We start from the raw sequence: 23,337 nt of genomic DNA, 5'->3' as shown, positions 1-23,337 counted from the left end.
TTATAATCTCTTTTCCTCTGGGCACAACATCATGAAATTAGCATTTACCTCATCATAACTAACTACAAATTTAGATTGTCATTTTTTTTTTTTTTGCAGCAGTTGGGGTAATAGTTATAAACAATACATGATTACTTAATGATTATCAATGTGTTTTATTTGAATATCACAATTTTAAATCTTATTAATAACATAAAACTAATCATTTTGTGGATGTAATCCAACATTTAGTTTATGTTGTTATTCTTGGATCTCGTGGAAAATATGCTCGGTAAAATAATTTTTTAGATGTATTACTAAATCTTTAAGGATTAAACCTATTTTTTATGTTCAAAATTCTAATTTAAGTAATTATTTATTTAATACTTCTTAAAGATTAAGAACTCTCATTCTAACTTTTTTTAGAATATAGAACTCATCATTTGTAGGCGTATTATGAGTTGATAATATCTGATCTAATTTATTTATAATTAATAAAATAAAAAATATTTGTATCTTTTTTAATGATTACTTATATGGCTAGCGATCATTATTATACGTTGAAATGAGACGAAACACATTCAAATCTCATATCTTATTTTATTTGATACATTGATACAAATGTGTTGGCAAATTATATATCATCAATTGTAATCATAAGGGAGGATTACCTGAGATCAAGTTTCTTCCTTGCTTTTTGTTTCATCGTTTCTCCTTCTTCAGCTTTTTCCTCCCTTTCATGGAGGGAAGCGATGAATTTAGGTTTTTAATTTTTTTTTTTTTTTTTTTTTTTTAAATTTGTTGAAGTATGGCTGGTGAATGAGGACAACTCTTTATTTTTATTGTTAACCGAGTTAATTAGTTTGATTTACATTTAAATAATCAAATAATGAGTTATGAATAAATTAAATAAGGTCTTAAATTAGAAAATTTTAGGCTATAAAAGTGAGAGTAAAAATTCATTCTTAAATCTATTAAAAAAAGATACAATAACAAATATGTATTAAAATAACTAAAATAAATGTATATACATAATCTAATTTCAGTTACCACCATTTCAAAACTTTTTACAACTTTTAAATATACTCTGCATGAAATTATGAATTAATATGAAAGTAAATTGTAAATCAAAGAAGTTATAAAAAAAGATATACAAATATTTGTAATTTATGGAATTTAAAAAACCTATTTAGTAAACTTTTGAATGTTAGTTTGGTCTTTTCTAATCCTCACAATCAGAAGTTTGGAAACTTATGATTTTAGATTCTTTCCTACAGAATATATTAAACTTCCTTTTTATTCACAAGTTAATTGCTAATAAATAGAGAACCTACTAAAAATAAATCACATACTAAAAATTAAAAAACCATACTATAATATTATGTTTAAACCATTTCTTCACTTTACTTTTCCCAAAAATTAGAACTAAAACTTCAAACTAAAAAATTTAAAAAGAAACCTGAAAAGAAAAACTGAAAACAGCAATTTGCTTGTAAATCAATTCTGAGGAATCATAATTTGTTAACTTCTTCTATACATGCATATTTACACATATATCTGTTGAAAGATGTACACTTTTGAGTTTATTTACTAGTTTTGCAATATCAAACTGACCACTACCTATGTATCAAATGCCATAATTGCCATCATTTTATGCAAAGAATGATAGAGATTGCCATCTCATCTCACGCTTTCCTCCTAAAAGCCATCCACGAGAACCGGAATCAGCAGCCAACACAGATGGTGCCACCCTAACCAACCGGCTCTGATGCTTGACTCTCTACATTTTCACCGATTTGCATTAGTCTTCCCATTTAGGGTTCGATTATAACGAAGAAAACAATAGAAATAACAAACACAAACCACCCAAGATATGTAATTTGAAATACGCCCAAAAAACATCCAGTAAGTCAAACAAGTGCATGCAGCATGTTATGGATGCAAATAAGATGACACCTCTAGCCAAGGTACAAAAAAGAAAGATCAAGTTGAACATAGAGTGTAATCCTCTGTAACATCTGGTTTTGATACCAATTTGTATTAGTCCCACCAAATAGATATAGTTATGGGACAATTAGTATGAAAATCTGCGTGTTTTTGAGACTCGTTATGAGAGAATCCTACATTTTCTTGAATAAGTATCCATTGCTTTTATAATTTTCTTCCATACATGTTTTGTTCTTACATCAATTAGACTTATTACAATAGAGAAAGAGTAATTATTCTCGAAATTATCCTAATTCTCAGAGTTTAGGAACTACTTTTTTTTTTATCTTATTCTTACACCAATGCAACATGCATACACCCTAACACATATACTGCAGAATAGATAACAAAATAAAACATCTTTGATATAAGTTTCAAAAGAACATAAGAAACTAAAGGCACTAGTCTTCGAAACCATAATTTATTATTTCTTACTTCATTGGTACCCCTTGGCAAGATGTGTCCTCTTCCTATTTATGGAGTCATTGACATAACAGAGAGACCAGCAGAAAGGCAACAGTCAATACTGAAACACCGTAATATGTCGGCAAAACATGTTAACAATATGGAATGATTTGCTAATGACAGAAATCTGAAGGTGTCTGCTAGCAGATACACACATTAGCTAACACTAATCTTGGTTTAAGTATGGCATGCGATGAGATGCATAAAATCAGACAAGTTTTCGTATTGCTGTATATATTGAAAAGTTGAACCATATGGGATTTACGCACCTTCACCAAAGAGTTGTTCGAATCGGGTCACTATGTGCTTCCCGTAAGTATATTTCTTCAATGCATGAAGATGAACTTTTACACGATTGAGCAAAATCTCACGCTGCTTATCCTCGCTAATTTCAAGAATTTTCTGGATCACATAATTTGCGTACTGATCCTTCATCATTATCTGAGATAAAGGGCAAATGGACATAAACTTAGTGAAAAGGCATCACTTTTTCCCACAGAGATCAAACGCTATTTCGACTCAGTTTTACTAAAGAATCCTCTTATTGCAGCACAAGTTTTTATAAATTAAAAGCATATGAAGCAGACTTGCTTACTTGAAAAACCAACTGAGAACTTAATGCTCAAAATATATTATATACGTATAAACATGGGTATCATGCATGCCTCTCATCACATGTACCAAAAAATACGCAGTTAGCGGTGGATCAAACCAAATTTTCACAGCAAGGCCTCCGCATTTGTTATTTTTTCTCATCCTGAGAAATTTTGTCAACGATCCAAAACTCTTGACATCCTATTCATCTCACTTTCCTTTGATCAACTTAAGCACCATTTTAGTCGACATTCCAAACAGACCCATGACTTACGAATGCTCGGGGTCAAATGAATCTTCTGACTAAAAATTAAGATTGTGAGAACAGCTTGCATTATGTACACTTTCATTCGACTTACCAGCAAATTGTCATTTACGTCACGTTCCCCGAGTATCTCGTTAACCAACAGCTCTCGTTCAGCAGTATCAGCATGCTCCAAACACTTCTCAACAACATTTGATGCATATTTATGCTGACTCATTTGTACAATTTTTCCAGTCAACTTGCTGATAATTTTACATCTTTCCTTGGGTTTACCCCTCTCAAGAACATGCTTCGATCACACAATAGAGATCAGAAATAATAAAGTAAAATGAGGTAATAAGAAAGAGAAAATAGAGTTTCAAAACTCCAAAACAATTCAAACTAGGCCAACTGAAATTTTAACATCCAATAAGAAGCACCACAAATATATTGCTATACCAACATACTGCTTAACCACAACAAACTTGGCCACAACTAAGATATGTCAGACATTCCCAAAATAAGAAAGTGCAATATTTAAGATTGATGAAACAATAACACCACTTCCATGCTTTCTAAGCATTAGGGTGAAAAGATAAACATACTCTTATATTTAATCTGTATTATAATTTATATAGTAGGTTCTAATACCATGAACAGGCAAAAAAAATTTCAAGTGTGATTTTGATTAATCACATGATAAAGAACCAGCAAAACAGGAAGATAGCCACATGCTGCAACAAGCCATACACACAAAAAAGGGGCAGGGAGAACCAAAAGAATAGTTAAAGCATTTTGACATCTATGCGGGGCCAAATGAAAAAAAAAAAAGAGAAACTCCAATGACATAGATGGAAAGGTAAGACAACCTTTTAAATTAATAGGTATCTACCAGTCTCCGTACTTTGAAAAGCAAACCCAAAAAACAATGTGCATTAAAAAAAAGCTATGCAGAAAAGTAAAATTAAAAACAGAAAAAAAACCTGGGTGACATAATTCCCATATTGGTCTTGAGCAAGCTCACATGCAGATTCTAATATTTCATCTATTATACACAGAGTTTGCTGCTCATCTGGACAATGCTCCAAAACTCTCTGTCACAAACCGAAAGCATATCAGATTCAACACACATGAGAAAGACAAAAATATTTTTGAAAAAACTGAACACACAAGGGGCAACAGACTATTCATCTTTTCACTCGTTTGTTAATCTTACATGCATATGTAATAACTGGAGCTTGCATAACAAACCAATACCTGAATAACACGGCAGCCATAGGGATGAGTTGAAAGTGTGGCAACTTGACCATGAAAAGCAGAAATAATAAACCCAATTCTCTCTGTAGGAACAAACTCTATACACTTCTGTACTACATGATTCCCATTCTGATCACGAACACATCTCAAAACATGTCCATCAAGCTCATGCACAAGTTGTATTTTCTGATCAAGTTCTATCACTTCGAGGGCCTAGGAAAAAAACCCAGAAGCGAATACACAATCAACAAGCATAATAAATTTTTTTAAGATTACTAAAGTTTCAAATTGAGCAAGAATATGTGAGCATCGGTAGTATTTTAACTGCAGTTGGAATTCACGCAAACAAATGCTATCAGGCTTGCCAACAAATAATATTCACTTTCTTGGATCAAGGTGAAAAAGCTACGCATATAACAAGATGAAGGGAGAAATGGAAAAATGAACCTGCCTCTGAAGTTGCGATATTATGTTCACCCTCTCCGAAAGGAAAAAAGGAGGAAAACAAGAAAAGAAAAAATCCTTTAAATGCTATAAACATGTAATGGACAAATTGTTAATATGAATTCCATATTAAGTAGGATATCATGTTAAATAGAATATTTTATTATTTAGAATTTTAATAATAAAATAATATCATGTAATTAGAATACTCTTAAATAAGAATAATTCTCTCTATATATATCCTTAGTGTAAACACAAAAAATAAGAAATAAAAAAGTAATGTATTTTTTTCTAAAAATCTTCATAGTATCAAATTCAAAATAAAACTATTTTAGGATTATAATTTCAGAATTTTTTCCAAATCCTAAAATAGAAAAATAGACTAACTTGTTACTCAAACTACTAGAAAACCAAACTCATCACTACCTGGACGAAGTCGTCGCCCAACCCCGGCCAGCACACCACCGGTTTCCACGCACATGAGCTACATGTGCCGTCGGCAATAGAGGCACATGAGCCATGCACCGCCGGCTTCATCCCTTTCGACTCGAAAAACTTTGGAACACCGTCAGAAAAACCCGATCGGTACAAATCCAATTCCTTTCCGCATGAAATCCGACCTGATATCTGGCCCTTTTTTCACGCGACTGCACACATTCGGCAGATCTGCCATCCTGCGCCCTCTGCCGCTCCATTCCGGCCGATCCACATTTGATGACGGCTCGACTTTTCCTCTCGCACACCACACTACTTCGGTTGCGCGTGAATTGTGCTGCATTGACTGGACATATCTCCTCCGCCGCACTCTTCTGGTGTTCCGCGCATTGGGACGTTCGGTTTGGCCATTCCACACGCTGGACCACTCAGACCTAGTTTGTTTGCGCCTGAGTCGAGCCGTCTGCGTTCGAGCTGAGATGAGCCAGATCTGATTCCGGTTTTGTCTTTTTTTGGCTATTTTCATGCAGATTAGGAGGTCTATTTTTTATTACTAGGTATTTTTCTTATTCTTTTAGTATTTTAACATGACAGAAGCAAGAAAAAATGAATGTTCCTAGTTTTGATAGTCCTTTATTAGAAATCAATTCAGTAAAACTTAATAAAATTAATTATTTTACTTGGTCGAGATTTTATTTATTATTCATCAAATCTAAAGAATTACAGAACTACATTACTGGTGAGGTGAATAAACCAGATATTGGTAGTTTAGAATATAATAGATGGGACTCTCAGAGCTTATTGGTAATGTCGTGACTCATCAATTCCATGCAACCCCACATTACCATAACATATTTGTTGCTTAATACTGTTGAAAAGTATGAAATACAACATCTCTTATATATTTACAAGTGGGTAATGATGCCTAAATTTATAAATTTTGAAATAAAATTCATGACATAAAGTAAGGAAAGATGACTAATTTTCAATATTTTTCTGAAACGAATTGATTATGACATGGTTTAGATTTCTATCAAGATCTCCAAGCAAATTGTCTTACAGATACAGTTAAATTTCAGAAATTGATAGAAAAAGAACGGATTTATGATTTCTTAGGTAGTCTGAACACCGAATATGATCAAATACGGATTCAGGTGCTTGGTAAGAATCATCTTCTCTCATTATAACAAATTTATACTTATGTTCAGCAAGAAGATGGTAAAAGAAATGTCATACTTCACATTGCACCAGTTGAGAATGTTGAATTAGTTGCGCAGTTTAAGCAATCCAGAAATATATAAAAGTGTAACTATAGTGGCAAGCCAAAATACACTAGGAAAACTTGTTAGGAGTTGCATGGAAAACCAATTAGAGGTCATGGGGAAACAAGAGATGGAATCACGAGAGCTTAAGTAAATTTTATTGGAGATAGGGAAACACCTGACTCACCATCCGTTGAAACCTTTTCCACATAAGAAATTCAGAACCTGAAGTGTCTTCTGACTCAACTTAACTTTTCATTATTGATACATCAAATATGGTAAAATAAGGTATTGCTCATCTCCATTATATTTTCCCTCCTAATATTTGGATTATAAACTCTGAAACTAACAAACATATGACCATCTCTTTTAAAAAATTCTTAACCTATTCTTTTTGTATTGAAGGAGAAAATGTCCTTATAACAAATGAGCCATACACTCCCGCATCTGGAACATATTTCATTAATTGTACTCTTTTTACTACACTGTCTTCAGTTTTACATATGTTTAGTTTTTCTGATAATCTTTTATTTATTACTGTCATCACTAAAAATCTCAACTGTAAAATTGAATTTTTTTTTTTTTATTATTGCATCTTTTACGATCTTCAAATCGAAAAAATGATTGACATTGATAAACTGCAAGATTGCTTATATGTCTTGAATAGAAACCATAACTTAATCAGGAATCAAACCACCATTGGGAATAAGGAAGTTAATCTGGAAATACTATAATGACACCAATGATTGGGATATCTTTCATTTTTTATTTTAGAAAAATTATATTCTAATTTATTTAAAAGAACTTTTATAAATTATTAATTTCGTGATGCATGCGAATTTGTTAAACATAAAAGGAACTCTTATCATTTAAATAATAATAGAAATACTGATCTTGATGAGCGGGAACCTACTCAGAATACTTCTCTATTTGATCATAGATGGTTTGTTATTTTTATTGACTACTGTACTAGATTACCATGAACTTATTTGTTAAAAGCAAAATGTGGTGTATTTTCATATTTTCAATCATTACATAAAATGATATATACATATTTTAATACTAAAATTAAGATTCTGATAACTGACAATGATACAAAATATATGAACAGTAGGTTCTGTGCTTACTTGGAGTCAAATAGGATAATTCATCAAACAATTTGTACCTACACCAGTAAACAAATGAGGTTGCTGAAAGGAAAAATAAACACATACTAGAAGTAGTTCGATCACCAATATTCACCATGAATCCACCAAAAAATTACAGAGGAGATGCAGTTCTCTCAGCTACCTATCTTATTAATAGAATGTCTTTGCGAATCTTGAATATTAAAAGTCCTACGGAGTTTTTGTAAGAAAAAAATTCCTATATCATCCCCCCAAAAAATGTTTGGATGTGTGTTCTTTATTCATACTAGAAATATGGGTAAGTGAAAACCTATACCTCTCAAGTGTGCATTTGTATTCTCCTACTCAAAAATGTTACAAGTGTTATCATGTGTCGTTTAAAAAATATTTTATAACTACGAATGTTATCTTTAGGAAAACTGAGCCTTACTTCAACTCAAACCCAACACCTCTCCAAGGAGAGAGTTGGAAGAAAGAGGTGATACCCAATTGGGTAACCAATGATAGTCATATTCAGGAAGAGAGTTCTATTTCAGAAGGTCTTACTCAAGAAGAAAATGTTGGACATCTGGATAAACCAGACTTGAAAAAGTATTCAATGAGAGATAAGTCAGAAAAAACTATCATGCAGTTTATCCCAGATCAAGAATTTTTTTTGGTTCCAGAAGATACTAATGAGTTATCTTTCCCTTATGATTTATTATATAAACCTATTGTTATTAGAAAATGAATGAGAACTTGCACTAAGCACCTATATCTAATTTTGTTTCCTATGACTCTTTATCTCCCTCCTATATCCCTTTTGTCTTATCTATTTCCTCTGTGTTTATTCCAGAGAATTAAAGAGAAACTCTACAAAATCCCAAGTGAAAGGAAGTCATGATTGAAGAAATGAAAGTATTGACCAAAGGTAAAACATGCGAACTTGTTTTACCTCCACAAGAAAAGAAGATGTTTGGTTGCAAATGGGTGTTCACTGTAAAATACAAAGCAGATGAAACAATTGAAAGTTACAAACCTAGATTGGTGGCTACAAGATTTACTTAGAGCTATAGAGTTGACTATCAGGAGACCTTTGCACCTGTTGCGAAAATGAACACAATTAGAATACTTCTATCTTTTGCAGCTAACCTTGATTGGGATCTACAATAGTTTGATGTAAAAAATACATTCTTCCATAAAGACTTAGAGGAAGAGGTATAAATGAAAATTCCACCTGGAGTTGAAGATGAAAGGACTTAAGAAAAAATTTGTAAATTAAAAAAAGGCATTATATGGATTAAAGCAATCTCCAAGAGCATGATTTGAAAGGTTTAGAAGTGGTATGATCTCTTCTGGATATCAACAAAGCAATACTAATCATACTATGTTTATCAAACATTGTGAAGGTAAAGTCATTCTTCTCATTGTTATCTAAATGATATTGTGGTGACTGAAGATGATATATAAGAAATGGCTCGACTGAAAGAACTTCTTACTCAAGAGTTTGAAATAAAGGATCTAAGAAAATTACAATACTTTTTGTGAATTGAAGTTGGCAGATTTAATAAAAGAATATTCATTTCTCAAAGAAAATATATTCTAAACTTACTAAAAGAGACTGATATGATGGGTTGTAAACTGGCAAAATCACTTATTGAGAACAATCATAAACTACAAGCAGGTAGTGGTACATCAGTCGACTTGGAAAGTTATCAGAGACTAGTTGGACGACTCATTTCTTTCTCACATACCAGACCTGATATAACATATGTAGTTAGCCTGGTAAGTCAGCACATGCATGATCATTACAAAACTCATTTACATGTTGTCTTTCACATATTATAATACCTGCAATCTGCACCACGAAAATGTTTGTTCTTTTCTAAATATGGTCACTTTGAGCATTTACAGATGCCGATTGGGCTGAAGTTCTGGATGATAGAAAATCAACTACAAGTTACTGCACACTTATAAGAGGCAACCTGGTTACATGGAAAAACAAGAAGCAAAGTGTAGTAGTCCGCTCTAGTGCTGAAGCAGAATATAGAGTAATGACACAAGAAGTATGTGAATTACTATGGTTGCAAAAGCTACTGAGAGACCTAAAATTGCTAAAAGATGAGAAACTACCCTTGTTTTGTGACAATAAAGAAGTCATTAACATTACTCATAATCCAGCTCAACATGACAGAACAAATTACATTGAAATTGATCGACAATTCATAAAAGAGAAAGTAATTGATGGCTCCCTATGTTTATATCATGTATATTCTGGTGATAGGTGACAGATATCTTCACTAAAGGATTATGTAATAAATCTCTTCAAAACTTGTTTTGCAAATTGGGCATGTGTAATATCTTTGCACCAACTTGAGAGGAAGTATTGAGAAGGATTTCATGTTAAATAGGATATCTTGTTAAATAAAATATTTTATTATTTAGAGTTCTAATAATAAAGTAATATCATATAATTAGAATTCTTCTAAAATAAGAATAATTCTCTATATCTATATTCTAAATGTAAACACAAAAAATAAGAAATAAAAATATAATATATTTTTTCTCCAAAAATCTTCACAAATTGATTGTATCTACATGAAAAAAGAAAAGAAAAACAAATTGCAAAGACATAAACGACACACCATTGTTAGATTACTACCGAAAACTGCTATTAACTACCAAAGTTTGTGAAATCCATCGGCTAATATGATTATCAAATTTTTGGAAGCTAACAAAACTTAGCAAGGACCAACAAAATGCACCGGTAGTCTGATAATGCTATCTACCAGCTTCTGACATTAATTGCATAATGGAGATAATTTTATTTAACGCTATGGTTGGAACAACTCCGAAGTTTGTCTTGAATTCATTTACAAATTTACACACAGTTCAACTGGAAAATGGTAAAAATTTATAAAATGATAAAAAGTAAACTCACATAAAATTCTATCTGTAGTTGAAACAAAGCATTCCAATTCCATCAGTTTTGATATCATTTATTTTTTTGTTATGACTGATTTTTACATTATAATCTCAGCTTCCTTTCCATATGTTTCTGCAAAGAAATAGTTTGATTTATCAGCCTCGACCTGGTTATTTGCTTTTAGGCATTATGCTGTACAACAGAACCACTTTCTCCAGAACCAGATTCTTTCCCAGGAGAAAAAAGCTCTGTGATCGGAACTCGAGAGGTCTCAGCAATATCACAAATCCAAAGGCAAATTCTCCCTGCACACTGCATACTCATCCCCTCTTCCTGCACCCTCCCCCTCAACCCCCACTCTAGTCCCCACCCAGAGAAAAGGAAAGGACTAAAGGAAAAGAGAAACAACAAGGACTGAAACCATCTTCAGGTTAACATAACCACTTGACAAATTCTTTTGTAAATCTTTCTTCTTCAACTAAATATATTATTTGTGTAAAAGCGAATATGTATATAAGAGAAAGTGAACGTACCTTCTGTATCACACGACAACCATACATCTGTAAACTTAAAGGTAACATCTGGTGGACAAGTTGATCAGCAAGCTCCTTCCTCTGCTCGGGACTTCCATATTCAAAGAACTGTAGCCAAAGAAACTGGCGTTTATGAGCCAAGAACACATGTAACTTAGAGAGCTACCATTGTAGCTAAATACTTTCTTTAAATAAATATATTGCATACCTTCTGAATAACATAATTTCCAAAGACATCTGTCATTAATTTCAAAGCATGTTGAATAACCTCCTTGAAAACAGATGCCTTTTCTTCATCCTTGCAATGCTCAAGTTTCTGCTGAATAAAACGGCTTCCATGTTGATCAACACTACAAACATTTATACTAAATCATTTCCATATTCAACTAATATAGAAATCACATGAAATAGGCACATCGAAAAAACTGTGTGTGGAACACTACCTAAATTCGACTATACGGCCAGTGAAATCAGAGAGTTCAAATTTTTGAGAGTTGCTAGATTTTAGTTCTTCAAGAAAAGAATGTCTCTTCGTATCATCAATAGTACTGATTCCTCTCTGGCCTTGCCATCCAGAATATGCTGCTGCACTTCTATTTGGACCCAGAGAAAATTTCATTTCATTTTGCCTACCTAGATAATTCATTCCAGCCATTGATGATGTTGGTAGCAGAGGGCTAGAAAGAGGTGATGCAGGAAATTGTGCCATGACACTCATGCTCGTAGGACCGCCATAATAACTGCTTCCAGGAACTCCTACTTTTCTTGGACTTGGCAAGCTAACACCCCCATTTGTTGAAAGTTGAGTTTTCTGATCTCTCAGAAAGGCAGTGAATGATTCTTTCTGTGCATAGGATTCAGGTTGACCACCAACACTATTTGATATTAAATGGGCATGACGAGCTGAAGCATCATAGGTATGCCCAAAAGGATGTTGAAAATATTGCATCTGAAGAGGATCCATAAAAGAAGTTTGCAACACCAGTCCATGTTGTCCATAAAACTTGCCTAGATGTCGCATATCACCTCCATGAGGAAGAGTTGCTCCTGCTGAAATACCAGCAGTAGTATTGTAGCTTGGACCAGAAGAAGCATCAAATGCTACAGGAATTGTACCATGTGACTGGTATCCAGACATAAATGGGGGAAGAAGTGCAGAACCCAGAGGATAACCACCCAGACTGTATTGTGGAGTATATAAGCTAGATGGTTGAAGATTAGGATAAAATGGATTCCCTGAGGACATATAGGCAGCTGCTGTTGCGTACAATGGAGGTGCAAGTGCAGGAGAGTGCAATGGTGATTGTACCTCAGACGAAGACAACCTAGAATGTGTGTGCATAGCTTTTTCCATAAGACTATGTGAATCATTGATCCCTTGAGAAATTGCTTGAGCCTGGAATCCTTGAACTAGATATGGGATGCCTTGTTGAGCAGATGGATATTGTGGAGGCATATTCCTTCCATAAGATTGTTGCTCTTCTTGCTTTTTACTCATTATAGAATCCAGTCTGAGGATATCTGATTGTGGAACACCACCAGCATCATCGTCCAGTCCATTATCATTTGTGCGTCTGTCATCTTTTTGTGGTATAGGGGAGCTCCTTGTTCTATCAGCATCTGATGAGCTTGATAAATCATTATCAGATGCTAAGGTCATAGAATGTGCATCCATATGAGCATCAACAGAGTCTAAATTTGATTCAGATACTTTTGAGATGTTTATAGAAGAAATATTAGATGAAATGGCATGAACATCATGATCAATTAGTTCCTCTGCTGTTGCATGGCTGCCTGACGCACGAGATTGATTATATACAGGAGAAGGGGTGCGGGGAAAATCTTCCTACAAATTTACCAAGAAAATGATTCAAAACACAAACATTAAAAAGTACATGCAAAAACCAATAACTTATTGGCATAGTGATAGATAATAAATGATGATTACAAATATACAAGTCAGCTCCTGATGATAGTGAGCAAAAACATTCCCCAGTATGAACACATTGCTCAGAACATGTAAAGTTCAACCCAATTAATTAGTCAGATATTTCTTCAAAGAAATTCTTTGACTGATATTGGTGTCAGGTTCATAAAGAAAATTGTATGATCTGAACATCCAAATTAAAAAAATGTGAAACATAAAACTATAACAAAAAAAAAACAAAAAAACAACAAGAAGACACATCCAACCACAAAATAATTTAACTATGGCTGTAACAAAGGTTTCTTATCCCATGTGGATTATAGTTGAGGAAATGCCTTCATTTGTAATGAGAAAGCACCTTCCTTCTCCAGTTTGTTTTTGTAGGATAAAATTCTGATGGAAAAATACCGAACCTGAACTTGGTAAAACTTGGACCACATCATCGATGCCATCTGTGAGAACCTGAGTTAACAATTTGCCCATAGACCTGCAGTCTGATGATTATTTTAGCCAAACAAATTCTTTGAATTGGGGACTACGTTGGCGTACAAAAGCTTTCCCTTTCATATTTGTTAGAGCTAAAGAAATCTTGTTACTTATTTAAGGAGAAGTCCTCACTCTCCAAGTAAGACACCAATTAAAGACAAAACAAGTTAACATGACAATAACTCACTTGAGTTTGAAAGAGAGAAATAGGAGGGCTTTTGAAGAGCTGGAGAGTGATATTGTAAAAACTAAAGATAATTGGTATCATTATTTTGTCTCTATTTTTTTGGGACCCGATATGAATAGGGTGAAGGATTCTGGACATGTCATAAATAGCATTACCAATGTGTAAATACTTTTTTGTAAATGGGTTGCGCCCTCTTGGTGTTATAACAATATTATACTGTTTATACTTTTTATTTCAAAAAAAATAACTCACTTGAGTTTAGTAAAACTCTGAACACATCACTAACAAGTATAGTAGCAAATATGAACAAGATTAACAATTCCTATCACTTCCATAACTGGATTGTGTTGACAAAAACATATTTGAACTTGGCCATTGAAATTTGTGCAACTCTGAAAGCTTATCTAGAGAACCAGAATTTTCAGCTTCCACTGTTTGTGCATTTTTTTAGTAGAAAACAACTCTTATCTAAGATCACCTGTCAAGAAACCCTTGGCTGTCTACTACAGAAGGAGGCAAAAAAGGAATTTCAACCAGGGAGGGCAAAATGGTCATTTCACCCGAACAGATTAGGGTTAGGGTTGATTGCCGAATCCACCCTAATCGTTACCATCATATACCGCGGCTACCGCTACAACCAAAATGGCCGAGCGAATTCTGCCACCATCGCCATTTGTTTTTAACACTTGTAGCCTATAAATTGGCCTGATTTTTATAAATGTAAACCATCGAAGAAAATAAACAATTTACCTTAAAGTTGCTCTTCTTTTTCTCTATTCTTTCTCTCTTCTTTTCTCTTTTCTTATCTCAGATCCGAAGCCATGAGAACGACTTCTGACAAGATGGTATCAGAGCCATCGAAGTCAGCTGAATCACACGTCGGGGTCGCCTCGTGTACTCAATCCAAGGAGAAGGTGGTGATGGTGGAATCGAAAAAAGTAGAGGCGGCCATGGGATATGATAGTAACGGTTAGGGTTGATTCGGTCAATCAACCCTAACCATAATCTGTTTGGATGAAATGACCGTTTTACCCTCCGTGTGTGAAATTCCTTTTTTTACCCTTTCCTTTTGTAGTAAGTTAGGGGTTTCTTGACACCGCAATTGAAAAAAGCAACATTTCAATTGAGCTTAGCAGTAAATTAACAGACTCTTTCATAAAAATGATATGACTCATGGATTTGATGACAAATGAGACAAGAATTTTATCATTCTATGATTCAAATAGGAAAACAAGGAAGCAAACTGAAAAAGCATTAAACTCTAGACAGGGTGTAGATAAAAGGAAAGTCATGAATTCAAAGTTTCACTTGTAGATTCTTCTCTAAAAAGAAAAGTTTCTCAGAATAGATACTAGTAGACAGTTATCTATATTAGAAACGAAAAGAACATAATCCCTAGTTGAATATTATGAAACTCAAGAAATTTGATGAATAAAAATGGTAAGATCTTAGGATCCGGTGAGATATGTGGAATTTTAGATTTAGGGCTCGTTAGAGAAAACAGACCAATCTCTAGACTTAAAGGTACTCTACAAGGTATTTTTGCTTAATTATTCTCCGATTTTTTATGCAGTCTGCTTGCATATTTAAACGGACACTTTAGACTAAGCTTTCCTATGTTAACATACATTAAAACTCTGTAAATATAAAAATTTCCGAGTCATGAGAAATTCCTTTTTTATTCCGAAGTCCTAATTAGAAAAATTAAGGAAACTTCTAACAAGTAAAAAATGATATCCTATCTCATCTCAAACTCCTATCCTAATGTTCTCTTTTTCCTAATTAAACCTAAACTTTCAAAAGCTTATGGAGATCAGACCAGATTTCCTCTCTCCACCGTGAGGTCCATACTGACAGTTTTTCCCTTCTTCCGCTTTCTTCTTTTCCTTATACTGATTATTAGGGCATAACAGAAAGCCAATTTAAGAGTTTAGATATCTAACTATAGATCAAGAACTCTCTTTCTTCTTTTTTTTTTTTTTTTTTTGAGAAGAAGTATCGATTAAGAACTTGACTTAAAAACTAAAAACCAAGGAAGACCTAAAAGCAGCACTGTCCAGAAAAGTCAGAGACTCATGAACTACAAAAACAATATAGGCCATAAAGTAATACACCATATTTTTTATTTTTCCAAAATGTTCTCATCTTGACCTTCCCAATGTGGTCATTTGGTTCCTCCTAATTCTTTTTATCATACAAAGTTATCAGACCAAGTTGCCAGCTAAATCAAGACTTCACTAAGACTATCCAACTCATCAAAGTCAATCAATATTATTTGCTGTTGCAGACATGCCAATTACTCATTTTCATACTATTCTTACCATAAACATACATGGGATGTTTTTCTCAGCCACATTAATCATTCATAACTTTATTCACAGAGAAAAAGTCAGGGAAAACTGTAAAACATCCCACAGGAGAAATCTACAACCCAAGAATGATTCATCATTTATTGACCAATGCTGCATCTAATAAAGAACATTTCCCAAAACTTGATAAAAATCTACTCTAGTGATCTCAACCAACAAAATAAAAACAAACAACTACTCCCCCTGAGAGAAAAGGGTAACATTCGAGGTAACCAAGCATGTTAATTAAAAACAATATACCTCAAAAGAACTACCACCAAGTTCTATAGCATGTAATGAAGATACTGAAAAGCCTCAATAGAGTGGTATTATACACCTTGATTGAAGCTTATGGTCCCAATCTTATGCTGAACCACCAAGGGAAGAAAATAAATAAATAAAAATAAAAGTGAGGCATGAGAAAACCTATACCTGTATCAGATCAACCAAACTCTTATGTTGCCCTTTCAACAGTACTTTGTTATTTCCCAGCAGAATAGCACCATTTTCTTCCCAGTGGTTCAAGGCTTTTCTGGGGGACCAATCATCCTCAGGCTCCTGCTTATGAGTGGAAAGGGACCTTTGTGAAAATTGTGAGGATGCATCATCACCGTCATCTAAAGAAGTTGACCTCCAATTATCACCAAGCCCACCAATATGATGCACCAAATGCCTATTTTCCCGTGAGATAAGTGGTGGAGTAAGCCTTGGATTCAAGTTGACATTCGAACAATTGTATGTCAAATAAGTTGGATCAGAAAGCAACCGTTCCTCAGATATGCTGCCCAAACTTGCCAAGCCTGTAGTCGGACTAGGGTTCTCTTGTGAAAAAAGGTTTCTACTAGCTGCAAATGAGCCTTCTATGCTAGGTGGGGCACTACCACTTCGATTTAAAATCATGTCTGCTTGATCTCCATGTAATCTATGCCCCTTTAGAATCATTCCCAACTCCTCTACTTCCATATTTTTCAAAGATGAAGTAAATACAGCAGTATCTCTAGACGAGGACCACTTTCCATGTCCATCACTTTCTACCATTCTCATAGGACACTCTGTTGCCATCGTAAAAATGGCATCACATACAGCTTTATTTTCTCATCTCCTTCAATGAAGCCAAGTAATCTTGATAGGATATTTCATTCACTACTCCAGTCATGAACCATCAAGCACAAGATGTATAAAAAGCATGTGTGTTAGAAATACGGGATACCCGATTTAATCTAAACCATATATTTGAACTACAGGCAAACAAAAAAGAGTCCTAGGTACTTCATAGCTATCCACATTTGATGACAAAATGAATTTCAGATAAGATGTAATACCATGAGGAATGACAAATGACATGTAAATTAAACACAAAGCTATATCATGCTGTTGTCCTTCAGCCAAACTGGTAGCAAATGATGTTTACACCCCCCTCCCCCCTCCCCTCCCCCAACGTGCCCAAAACTGAAAAAAAAAGAAGAATTTTCGAGATTAAGGCTTAATTAGGTTGGGTTGAGTATCATCCACTAATCATTCATACCGCATCTCATGTGAATAAAGTATAATGGCATTATCTGTCTCTCTGATCACAGTGAAATCCAAAAGCCACGTGTTACAACAACATCCCTTTCACAGTTATCTAGTGACATCAACAAAAGACAAGTTTTAAGAATTAATTATTATGACCTGTGTGAATCTGGAATCCATGACATAATGAGAAAAAGAAAAAGAAAATCTGCTACCTGGAGAAAGAAAACAACAAAAAATTGTGTTGGACTGCCAAAACAGGCAAGAATACATTAATGATCCCTAAAGCAGCCCAATCAATATAAAACAAACAACAATAAGCCTTTTGTGGAGGATGGTTTGGTACACACGTTTTTTTGTTTTCTGACTAACTCGTGATTCATTTCTTTACACCACATTTTTATCAAAAAAGTACATTATGTATCTTATCATTTTGTTTTAGCATGTAATATATGTTTGCTATCAATGCATATGCAAATGTGATTAAATTCTCACCTGCTTCTCACATTTTTTTAATGCATGTATTCATGCAAGATAACTAGTCCATTATCAACTGATGTAGTGTGAGAATAAGAATGAGGAAAATAAGGAGACACTAAGAGAACCAATGGAAAAAAGACAACAAAAACATGAAGTGAAGGTAAGCAGAGGAAATAGCAAGAAAGAGCACATGAAAAAGTGACCTCTGCTTTCAAAATCTCAAAAACTTCTGTAGATCTTATAGAAGGAAGTAAATCCAATTAGATAGGAAACAAACAAATTGCCAAGCTAGAAAAACTCCTCAAACTACTACTTCTAACTAAATCTAATAATATTAGAAACTTAATTATATGAAAAAGATTAAAATTGAGTTGACTGCCAATTAATGCATCTGCAACCATCAACTTCTAGGAAGAAGTAAAAAAGAAAGCCAAAGAAATTGACATTTTTGCACAAAAAACTATTTAAAAAGTACGCCAAAAACCCCTAGTGCCAACATCCAACTCCAAATTACGCAACAAAGCAACATGCCAGTAGAATGAAATGATACACACCTAAATTCCCTAATGCTATAGCCATGTTAAAGATCATCAATGCCAGATTTCTATTGTGTTCAAATAACGATACTTCATTAAATTGTTTAAATAAGCAGGGGGCCTATTAAAGGGATTTGGATGTCACTGCATCAATGCTTATCGTTAAGAGCATCCAAGCCTTAAATATTTGACAACTGTAGAAACTGTGTACTAACAAGGAACTAAAATACAATGCGCCTTTAGCCAGGGATCTAGAAGCAGGATAGATCCAAGAATTGGCTAATAAATCTTCCTACTATGAGACTAGACCAAGAGCCAATTATCTTCCAAGATCATCTTTGGGTTCCCTCCAATAATGTCTCAATACATTATTGCAGGGAAAAATAGTAAGGCTCGACTTCTATTTTGTACATTCTTCATGTAAAAAATTCCATATCCGATAGGAATATGACTTTTACTATGACTAACTATGTCTATGCTTGTAGACACCTCTAGCCAACTCCTCCTGAAACTCCTGATCATTGGATTGTTTTAACTGTACTAGTCATCATATAGCAGATAGATGCAACTTTATTTTTGCAGTATACTTATCCCCAGTCAAACAGCTGATTCGTTCACCTCTTCCAGTAGTGCCTCATGAAACCAATATGATCCTAAAGCTAATAAAAACCCGAGCACTTTTTCCCTAATCAGATCCTTTTATCTTTTTTTTTCCCTAGTCAGAACATGATATGACCCAAAATTCCCAGCACTGAAACTGAACGCCATATGTTTCAATCTGATAAGTCCACTTGGGTTATTGAACACAACAAAAACCCATTTACTGAAAGAGAAAACAGAAAGCAGCTCTGAAAAGGTTCATCACCTTCTATACCAAACTAACTCCAATTTCAAAAGTGTTTTTGGCATACCCCATTAGAATCACCACCATTTATCATGTAAAACTAATGTTATTAAAAAAAAAAAAAAGGAAAGAATTTAATCATCTTAAAGAAAACCCACCTAAAAAAAAGACCAAAGACCAAATTCCGCACAGAACCATGATCTTAAGGGGGATAAATAAAACTTCTTTTATCTCATAAACATTCAACAATCAATGTTCATTTGTTTTTAATCAACACCCATCTGAAGAATCAGGAATACGATATTCATAAAGCAAACTTGAGTCTCACCTGGGAATAATTAAGACCAATAATAACACCCACTCTAAGATATATCTATAAACAAAAAAGACCTTCAAATCTGTTTGAAATTCTCTCAAAACTCTGGAAGAAACGTTTGTCACAGACAGAGAGAGAGAAAGAAAGAGAGAGAGAGCTTTCAGTTGTTCTTCTTGCTGCTCTTGCGAAGAAAATTAAAAAAGAAAAAAAAAAAACAACGTTCCTTTGCAAATTATAAACACCCTTGAGAAGTGCAGCTGGATGGGGTCTCCAGTTTTTGTACGCTTTCAACTAAATTATAAAACGTTTTCTCAAAATATAATATATATATATATATAAAATTCTCAGATGGGTCCAAAAAACATTAAAAATTAAAAATTAAAAAATGTACATGACATATGAAATGACGAATATACCCCCCAGATGAGTTTATCAATGCCACGGGTCAATATAGCTTGTATCATATTAAAAATGAAAGAGTTGGGATTGGGACAGGACTCGTAAAAATTAAAACAAGACAGGGGTAATTTGGTCATTTTGTAAAGATTTAGTATACCTGAATCTTTGACACTTGTTGGTTCGAGTTCTCCAAGAAAGAGGTGTCGAACACGTGGCCTTTGCCGCTGTTTGCTCACGTCAAAACCTCTAAACGGTGCGTTTTGGTGGTCGCTACAGTCTTGCTACAATGCTTTTCTTCTTTGTTTTATATGTGTGTGTGTGTGTGTGTGTATTTTATTATGCCCCCACGACTTTTGATGCACTGTTATAATATTAGATGACAATATAACAGGGTAATTGAATAATATTTTTATAGTAATCATTGGAGTATCGCATTTTTATATTAATAATTCTATATCTTACTGTTTTATTCACCTTCTAATTAAAAATAATTAGTGAGATATTAAAATTGTAATAATTAGATATTAATACTGCAAATAATTTAATACTTAACTAAATAAGTGTCTAACTATTATTGTAATTAAACATTTAATTAAGAAGCACACTAATTATTTAAATAAAAATTTATATTGTAATTAAAAATAGCATCTATTGAAATTATATGAATTATATTTAAATTAAAACTCTTTAATTAAAAATTTTACCAGCTTTTCGTATAAAAAATTTAATTATTTAATTCAAAGTTTTATCATAATAAAAATGGACATGATGTTGAATTTTAACCAACCATGTGAACTTATATGTAAGTTTATTATGCATAAAAAATTATTAAATTAATTGCGTTTGACTTAAAAGTAAAATGTTAAGCTTAAACAGATATTAAACTTTAATATATTAAGTTGTAACGGCCCCGGAAATTAAAAAGAAATGTATATATTTATTCTAAGTGCGGAAGCGAAATAAAATAGATTATGATTAACATCACTTACACAATAATCAAAATGTATTAAAGATATGAAAGGATAAACTGACTGAAGGAAATACTATGAATGAATATTATAAGAAAAACTAATAAATCTTTAGGCTTCTATTCGCCATCTTCCTGCAGAACGGGCTCGGGAACCAAGTCCTCCTGATTTGAAATGGTTAAGTAAGGAATGAACTACATAGCTCAGTAAAGATGTCACACTATCTCACTGTCACAGTAATAAAGGTTGGTAGAAAATAAAAACGACCAATGGAGCATAATTCATAACAAATTCATTTATCAATAATAAAACTCTTTACTCTCATTTATCTCGGTGAGATTCATGAAAATAACTTATAAAAACAATAACATTATAAACATTATAAAATCAAACACATTCTGTAACATAATACATATAATACTTTTGTATTTCAATCATCAGACAATAAATTTCTTCTTTTATCAGCCTACTAGTATCCATGGGGATCCATAGAGGCTCCCGCTACGTGTGAACCATTCATCTTAATTTTAGGGCCGTCCCCATACCCCGTCCGGTATGAGCGCCAAAATCATAAACCTCAATATCCCGTCCGATATGATGGTGAAGCGGGTCGTCCCCATACCTCGTTCGGTATGAGCACCACAACATTTAAAGTCTCCATACCCCGTCCGATATGAGAGACCACATTCTCGGTAGGGTTCCCTATGGACCCGGTTCGTCCACCATCTCCTAGGATATCTAGTGAAGCCGTCGACTTATCCGTTCATAAATTCACATACCATCCTTATTTTTCTTAATCTCAATTACCCAATCAACATAAATACGTAAACCAGCAACGCACACCAAACAAGGTAACACAACATCGGGTCCACAATAATTCAAACCATAATAGATTAAACAGTTATTCATGCATACGAAACCACAAAATAAACAATCAAATACTATATTGCATTTAGACTGTAAAATACATTAAATAGGAACAGACTGACAAATACATCAGGTTCGGGCCCCATTAGCAATCTTAATTAATTATACATATCTATTTATTCATAAAATATCGTTCAATCATTTATTAGGTTTTAATGCCGTGATAGAAAATAGGGTGAGAGATCATTACTTGTTTCGAAATCTGAAATCGGGTTCTCACTGCGCCTACGGGCAGTCTCTATATTCCCTGAAATTTTCTCCAAAAACTGAAACACACTTCCGGTATCTGCACATGTCCTCAAAATACCCCAAATCAGACCCAGGGCCTATTTGGCCAATTTTGGAATTCCGTCACGGCGGCTCCGCCGTGCTCCGGCAACGGCACCACCGTCCATGGCGGCGATCCGCCTCGGTTTGGTTGTTTCTGCCCGTTTTTGGCCAAACTTGCATTGGTTCCTGTGATAAAACACCCCTATGGCCCTCGGTGGGCCAAAAAATTACAGAAAACCGAGACTTACCGGCGGCGGAGCTTTCGAGTGCGACGGCTCATCAGGCACGAGTTGCGATTTGGTGTTTTGCTCCGGTCAACCTGTAGAGAAAAGGACGGTGGTCACAATAGTGTAAAAATTACATCGAACGGGAACCAGAAAAGGCCTCATCGGAGGCAAAAACTGAAGAAACTTGCGACGGCGCCGCTGGACTTCGACAGTGTTTTCTGGCCAATTGGCTGATAGTTTGGCTCTGATTTGGCCACAGGGAGGTTTAGCATCAAAAAATGAGCCAAGGGGAGAAATTTTACTTCGTTTGGCGGCCGAAAGGTGCTCCGGTGCAGCGGCGGAAGACGGCGGGTGGCGGTGGTTGGTTCCTGTAACAGCCCCGGAAATTCATAATGAAATGTATATTAAAAATATCAAATGCGGAAGCGAAGTCAAAATTTGAATAACATCCCTTACACTAAAACCAAAAACGTGCTCACAAAATATAAAAGATCAAACTACCTAAAGGAGAAACTTGAAAGTAAAAGCTACGAATATGACTATGGAGTCTTTAGGCGTCCCCTTCGTCGTCCTCCTGCAGAACCGGCTCGGGAACGATGTCCTCTTGATATGAAATGATTAAATAAGGAATGAGCTACACTAGCCCAGTAAAGACATCACGATATCTCACCGTCACGGA

At 34.2% G+C, this 23,337-nt stretch overlaps 1 protein-coding gene across 2 annotated transcripts; it reads right to left on the bottom strand.

The window, feature by feature from the left end:
• Nucleotides 1-1,464: 1,464 nt before the first annotated feature.
• Nucleotides 1,465-20,157, bottom strand: PUM5 (pumilio 5). Of its 2 annotated transcripts, XM_088220768.1 has the most exons (10): nucleotides 19,880-20,157; nucleotides 16,612-17,322; nucleotides 11,675-13,077; nucleotides 11,440-11,581; nucleotides 11,232-11,339; nucleotides 4,526-4,738; nucleotides 4,252-4,362; nucleotides 3,384-3,578; nucleotides 2,700-2,871; nucleotides 1,465-1,759 (listed from the first exon to the last, which is right to left on the bottom strand). In XM_088220768.1, the coding sequence occupies exons 2-10, from the start codon at nucleotides 17,239-17,241 to the stop codon at nucleotides 1,731-1,733; spliced, it is 3,003 nt and encodes a 1,000-aa protein (XP_088076894.1). In that variant the 5' UTR covers nucleotides 17,242-17,322; nucleotides 19,880-20,157; the 3' UTR covers nucleotides 1,465-1,730. The 2 variants fall into 2 exon arrangements, with proteins under 2 accessions (XP_088076894.1, XP_021888119.1); XM_022032427.2 differs by lacking the exon at nucleotides 19,880-20,157 and having other exon boundaries at nucleotides 16,612-17,594.
• Nucleotides 20,158-23,337: the final 3,180 nt, after the last annotated feature.

This window comes from Carica papaya, chromosome 5 (assembly GCF_054855325.1).
Source record: "Carica papaya isolate Zhongbai chromosome 5, ASM5485532v1, whole genome shotgun sequence".
Taxonomy (NCBI): domain Eukaryota; kingdom Viridiplantae; phylum Streptophyta; class Magnoliopsida; order Brassicales; family Caricaceae; genus Carica; species Carica papaya.
Note: the sequence above shows the minus strand (reverse complement) of the source record. Positions and strands in the feature narration are given on the sequence as shown.

Bases quoted from the DNA above. Each gene is read 5' to 3' on its own strand.
- PUM5 (XM_088220768.1), bottom strand. From the start codon at position 17,241: ATGGCAACAGAGTGTCCTATGAGAATGGTAGAAAGTGATGGACATGGA. The intron at 11,340-11,439 runs GTATGCAATATA...CTTTGGCTACAG, and splicing joins GAAATTATGTTATTCAGAAG to TTCTTTGAATATGGAAGTCC. The intron at 4,363-4,525 runs GTATTGGTTTGT...GGTTTGTGACAG, and splicing joins ATGGCTGCCGTGTTATTCAG to AGAGTTTTGGAGCATTGTCC.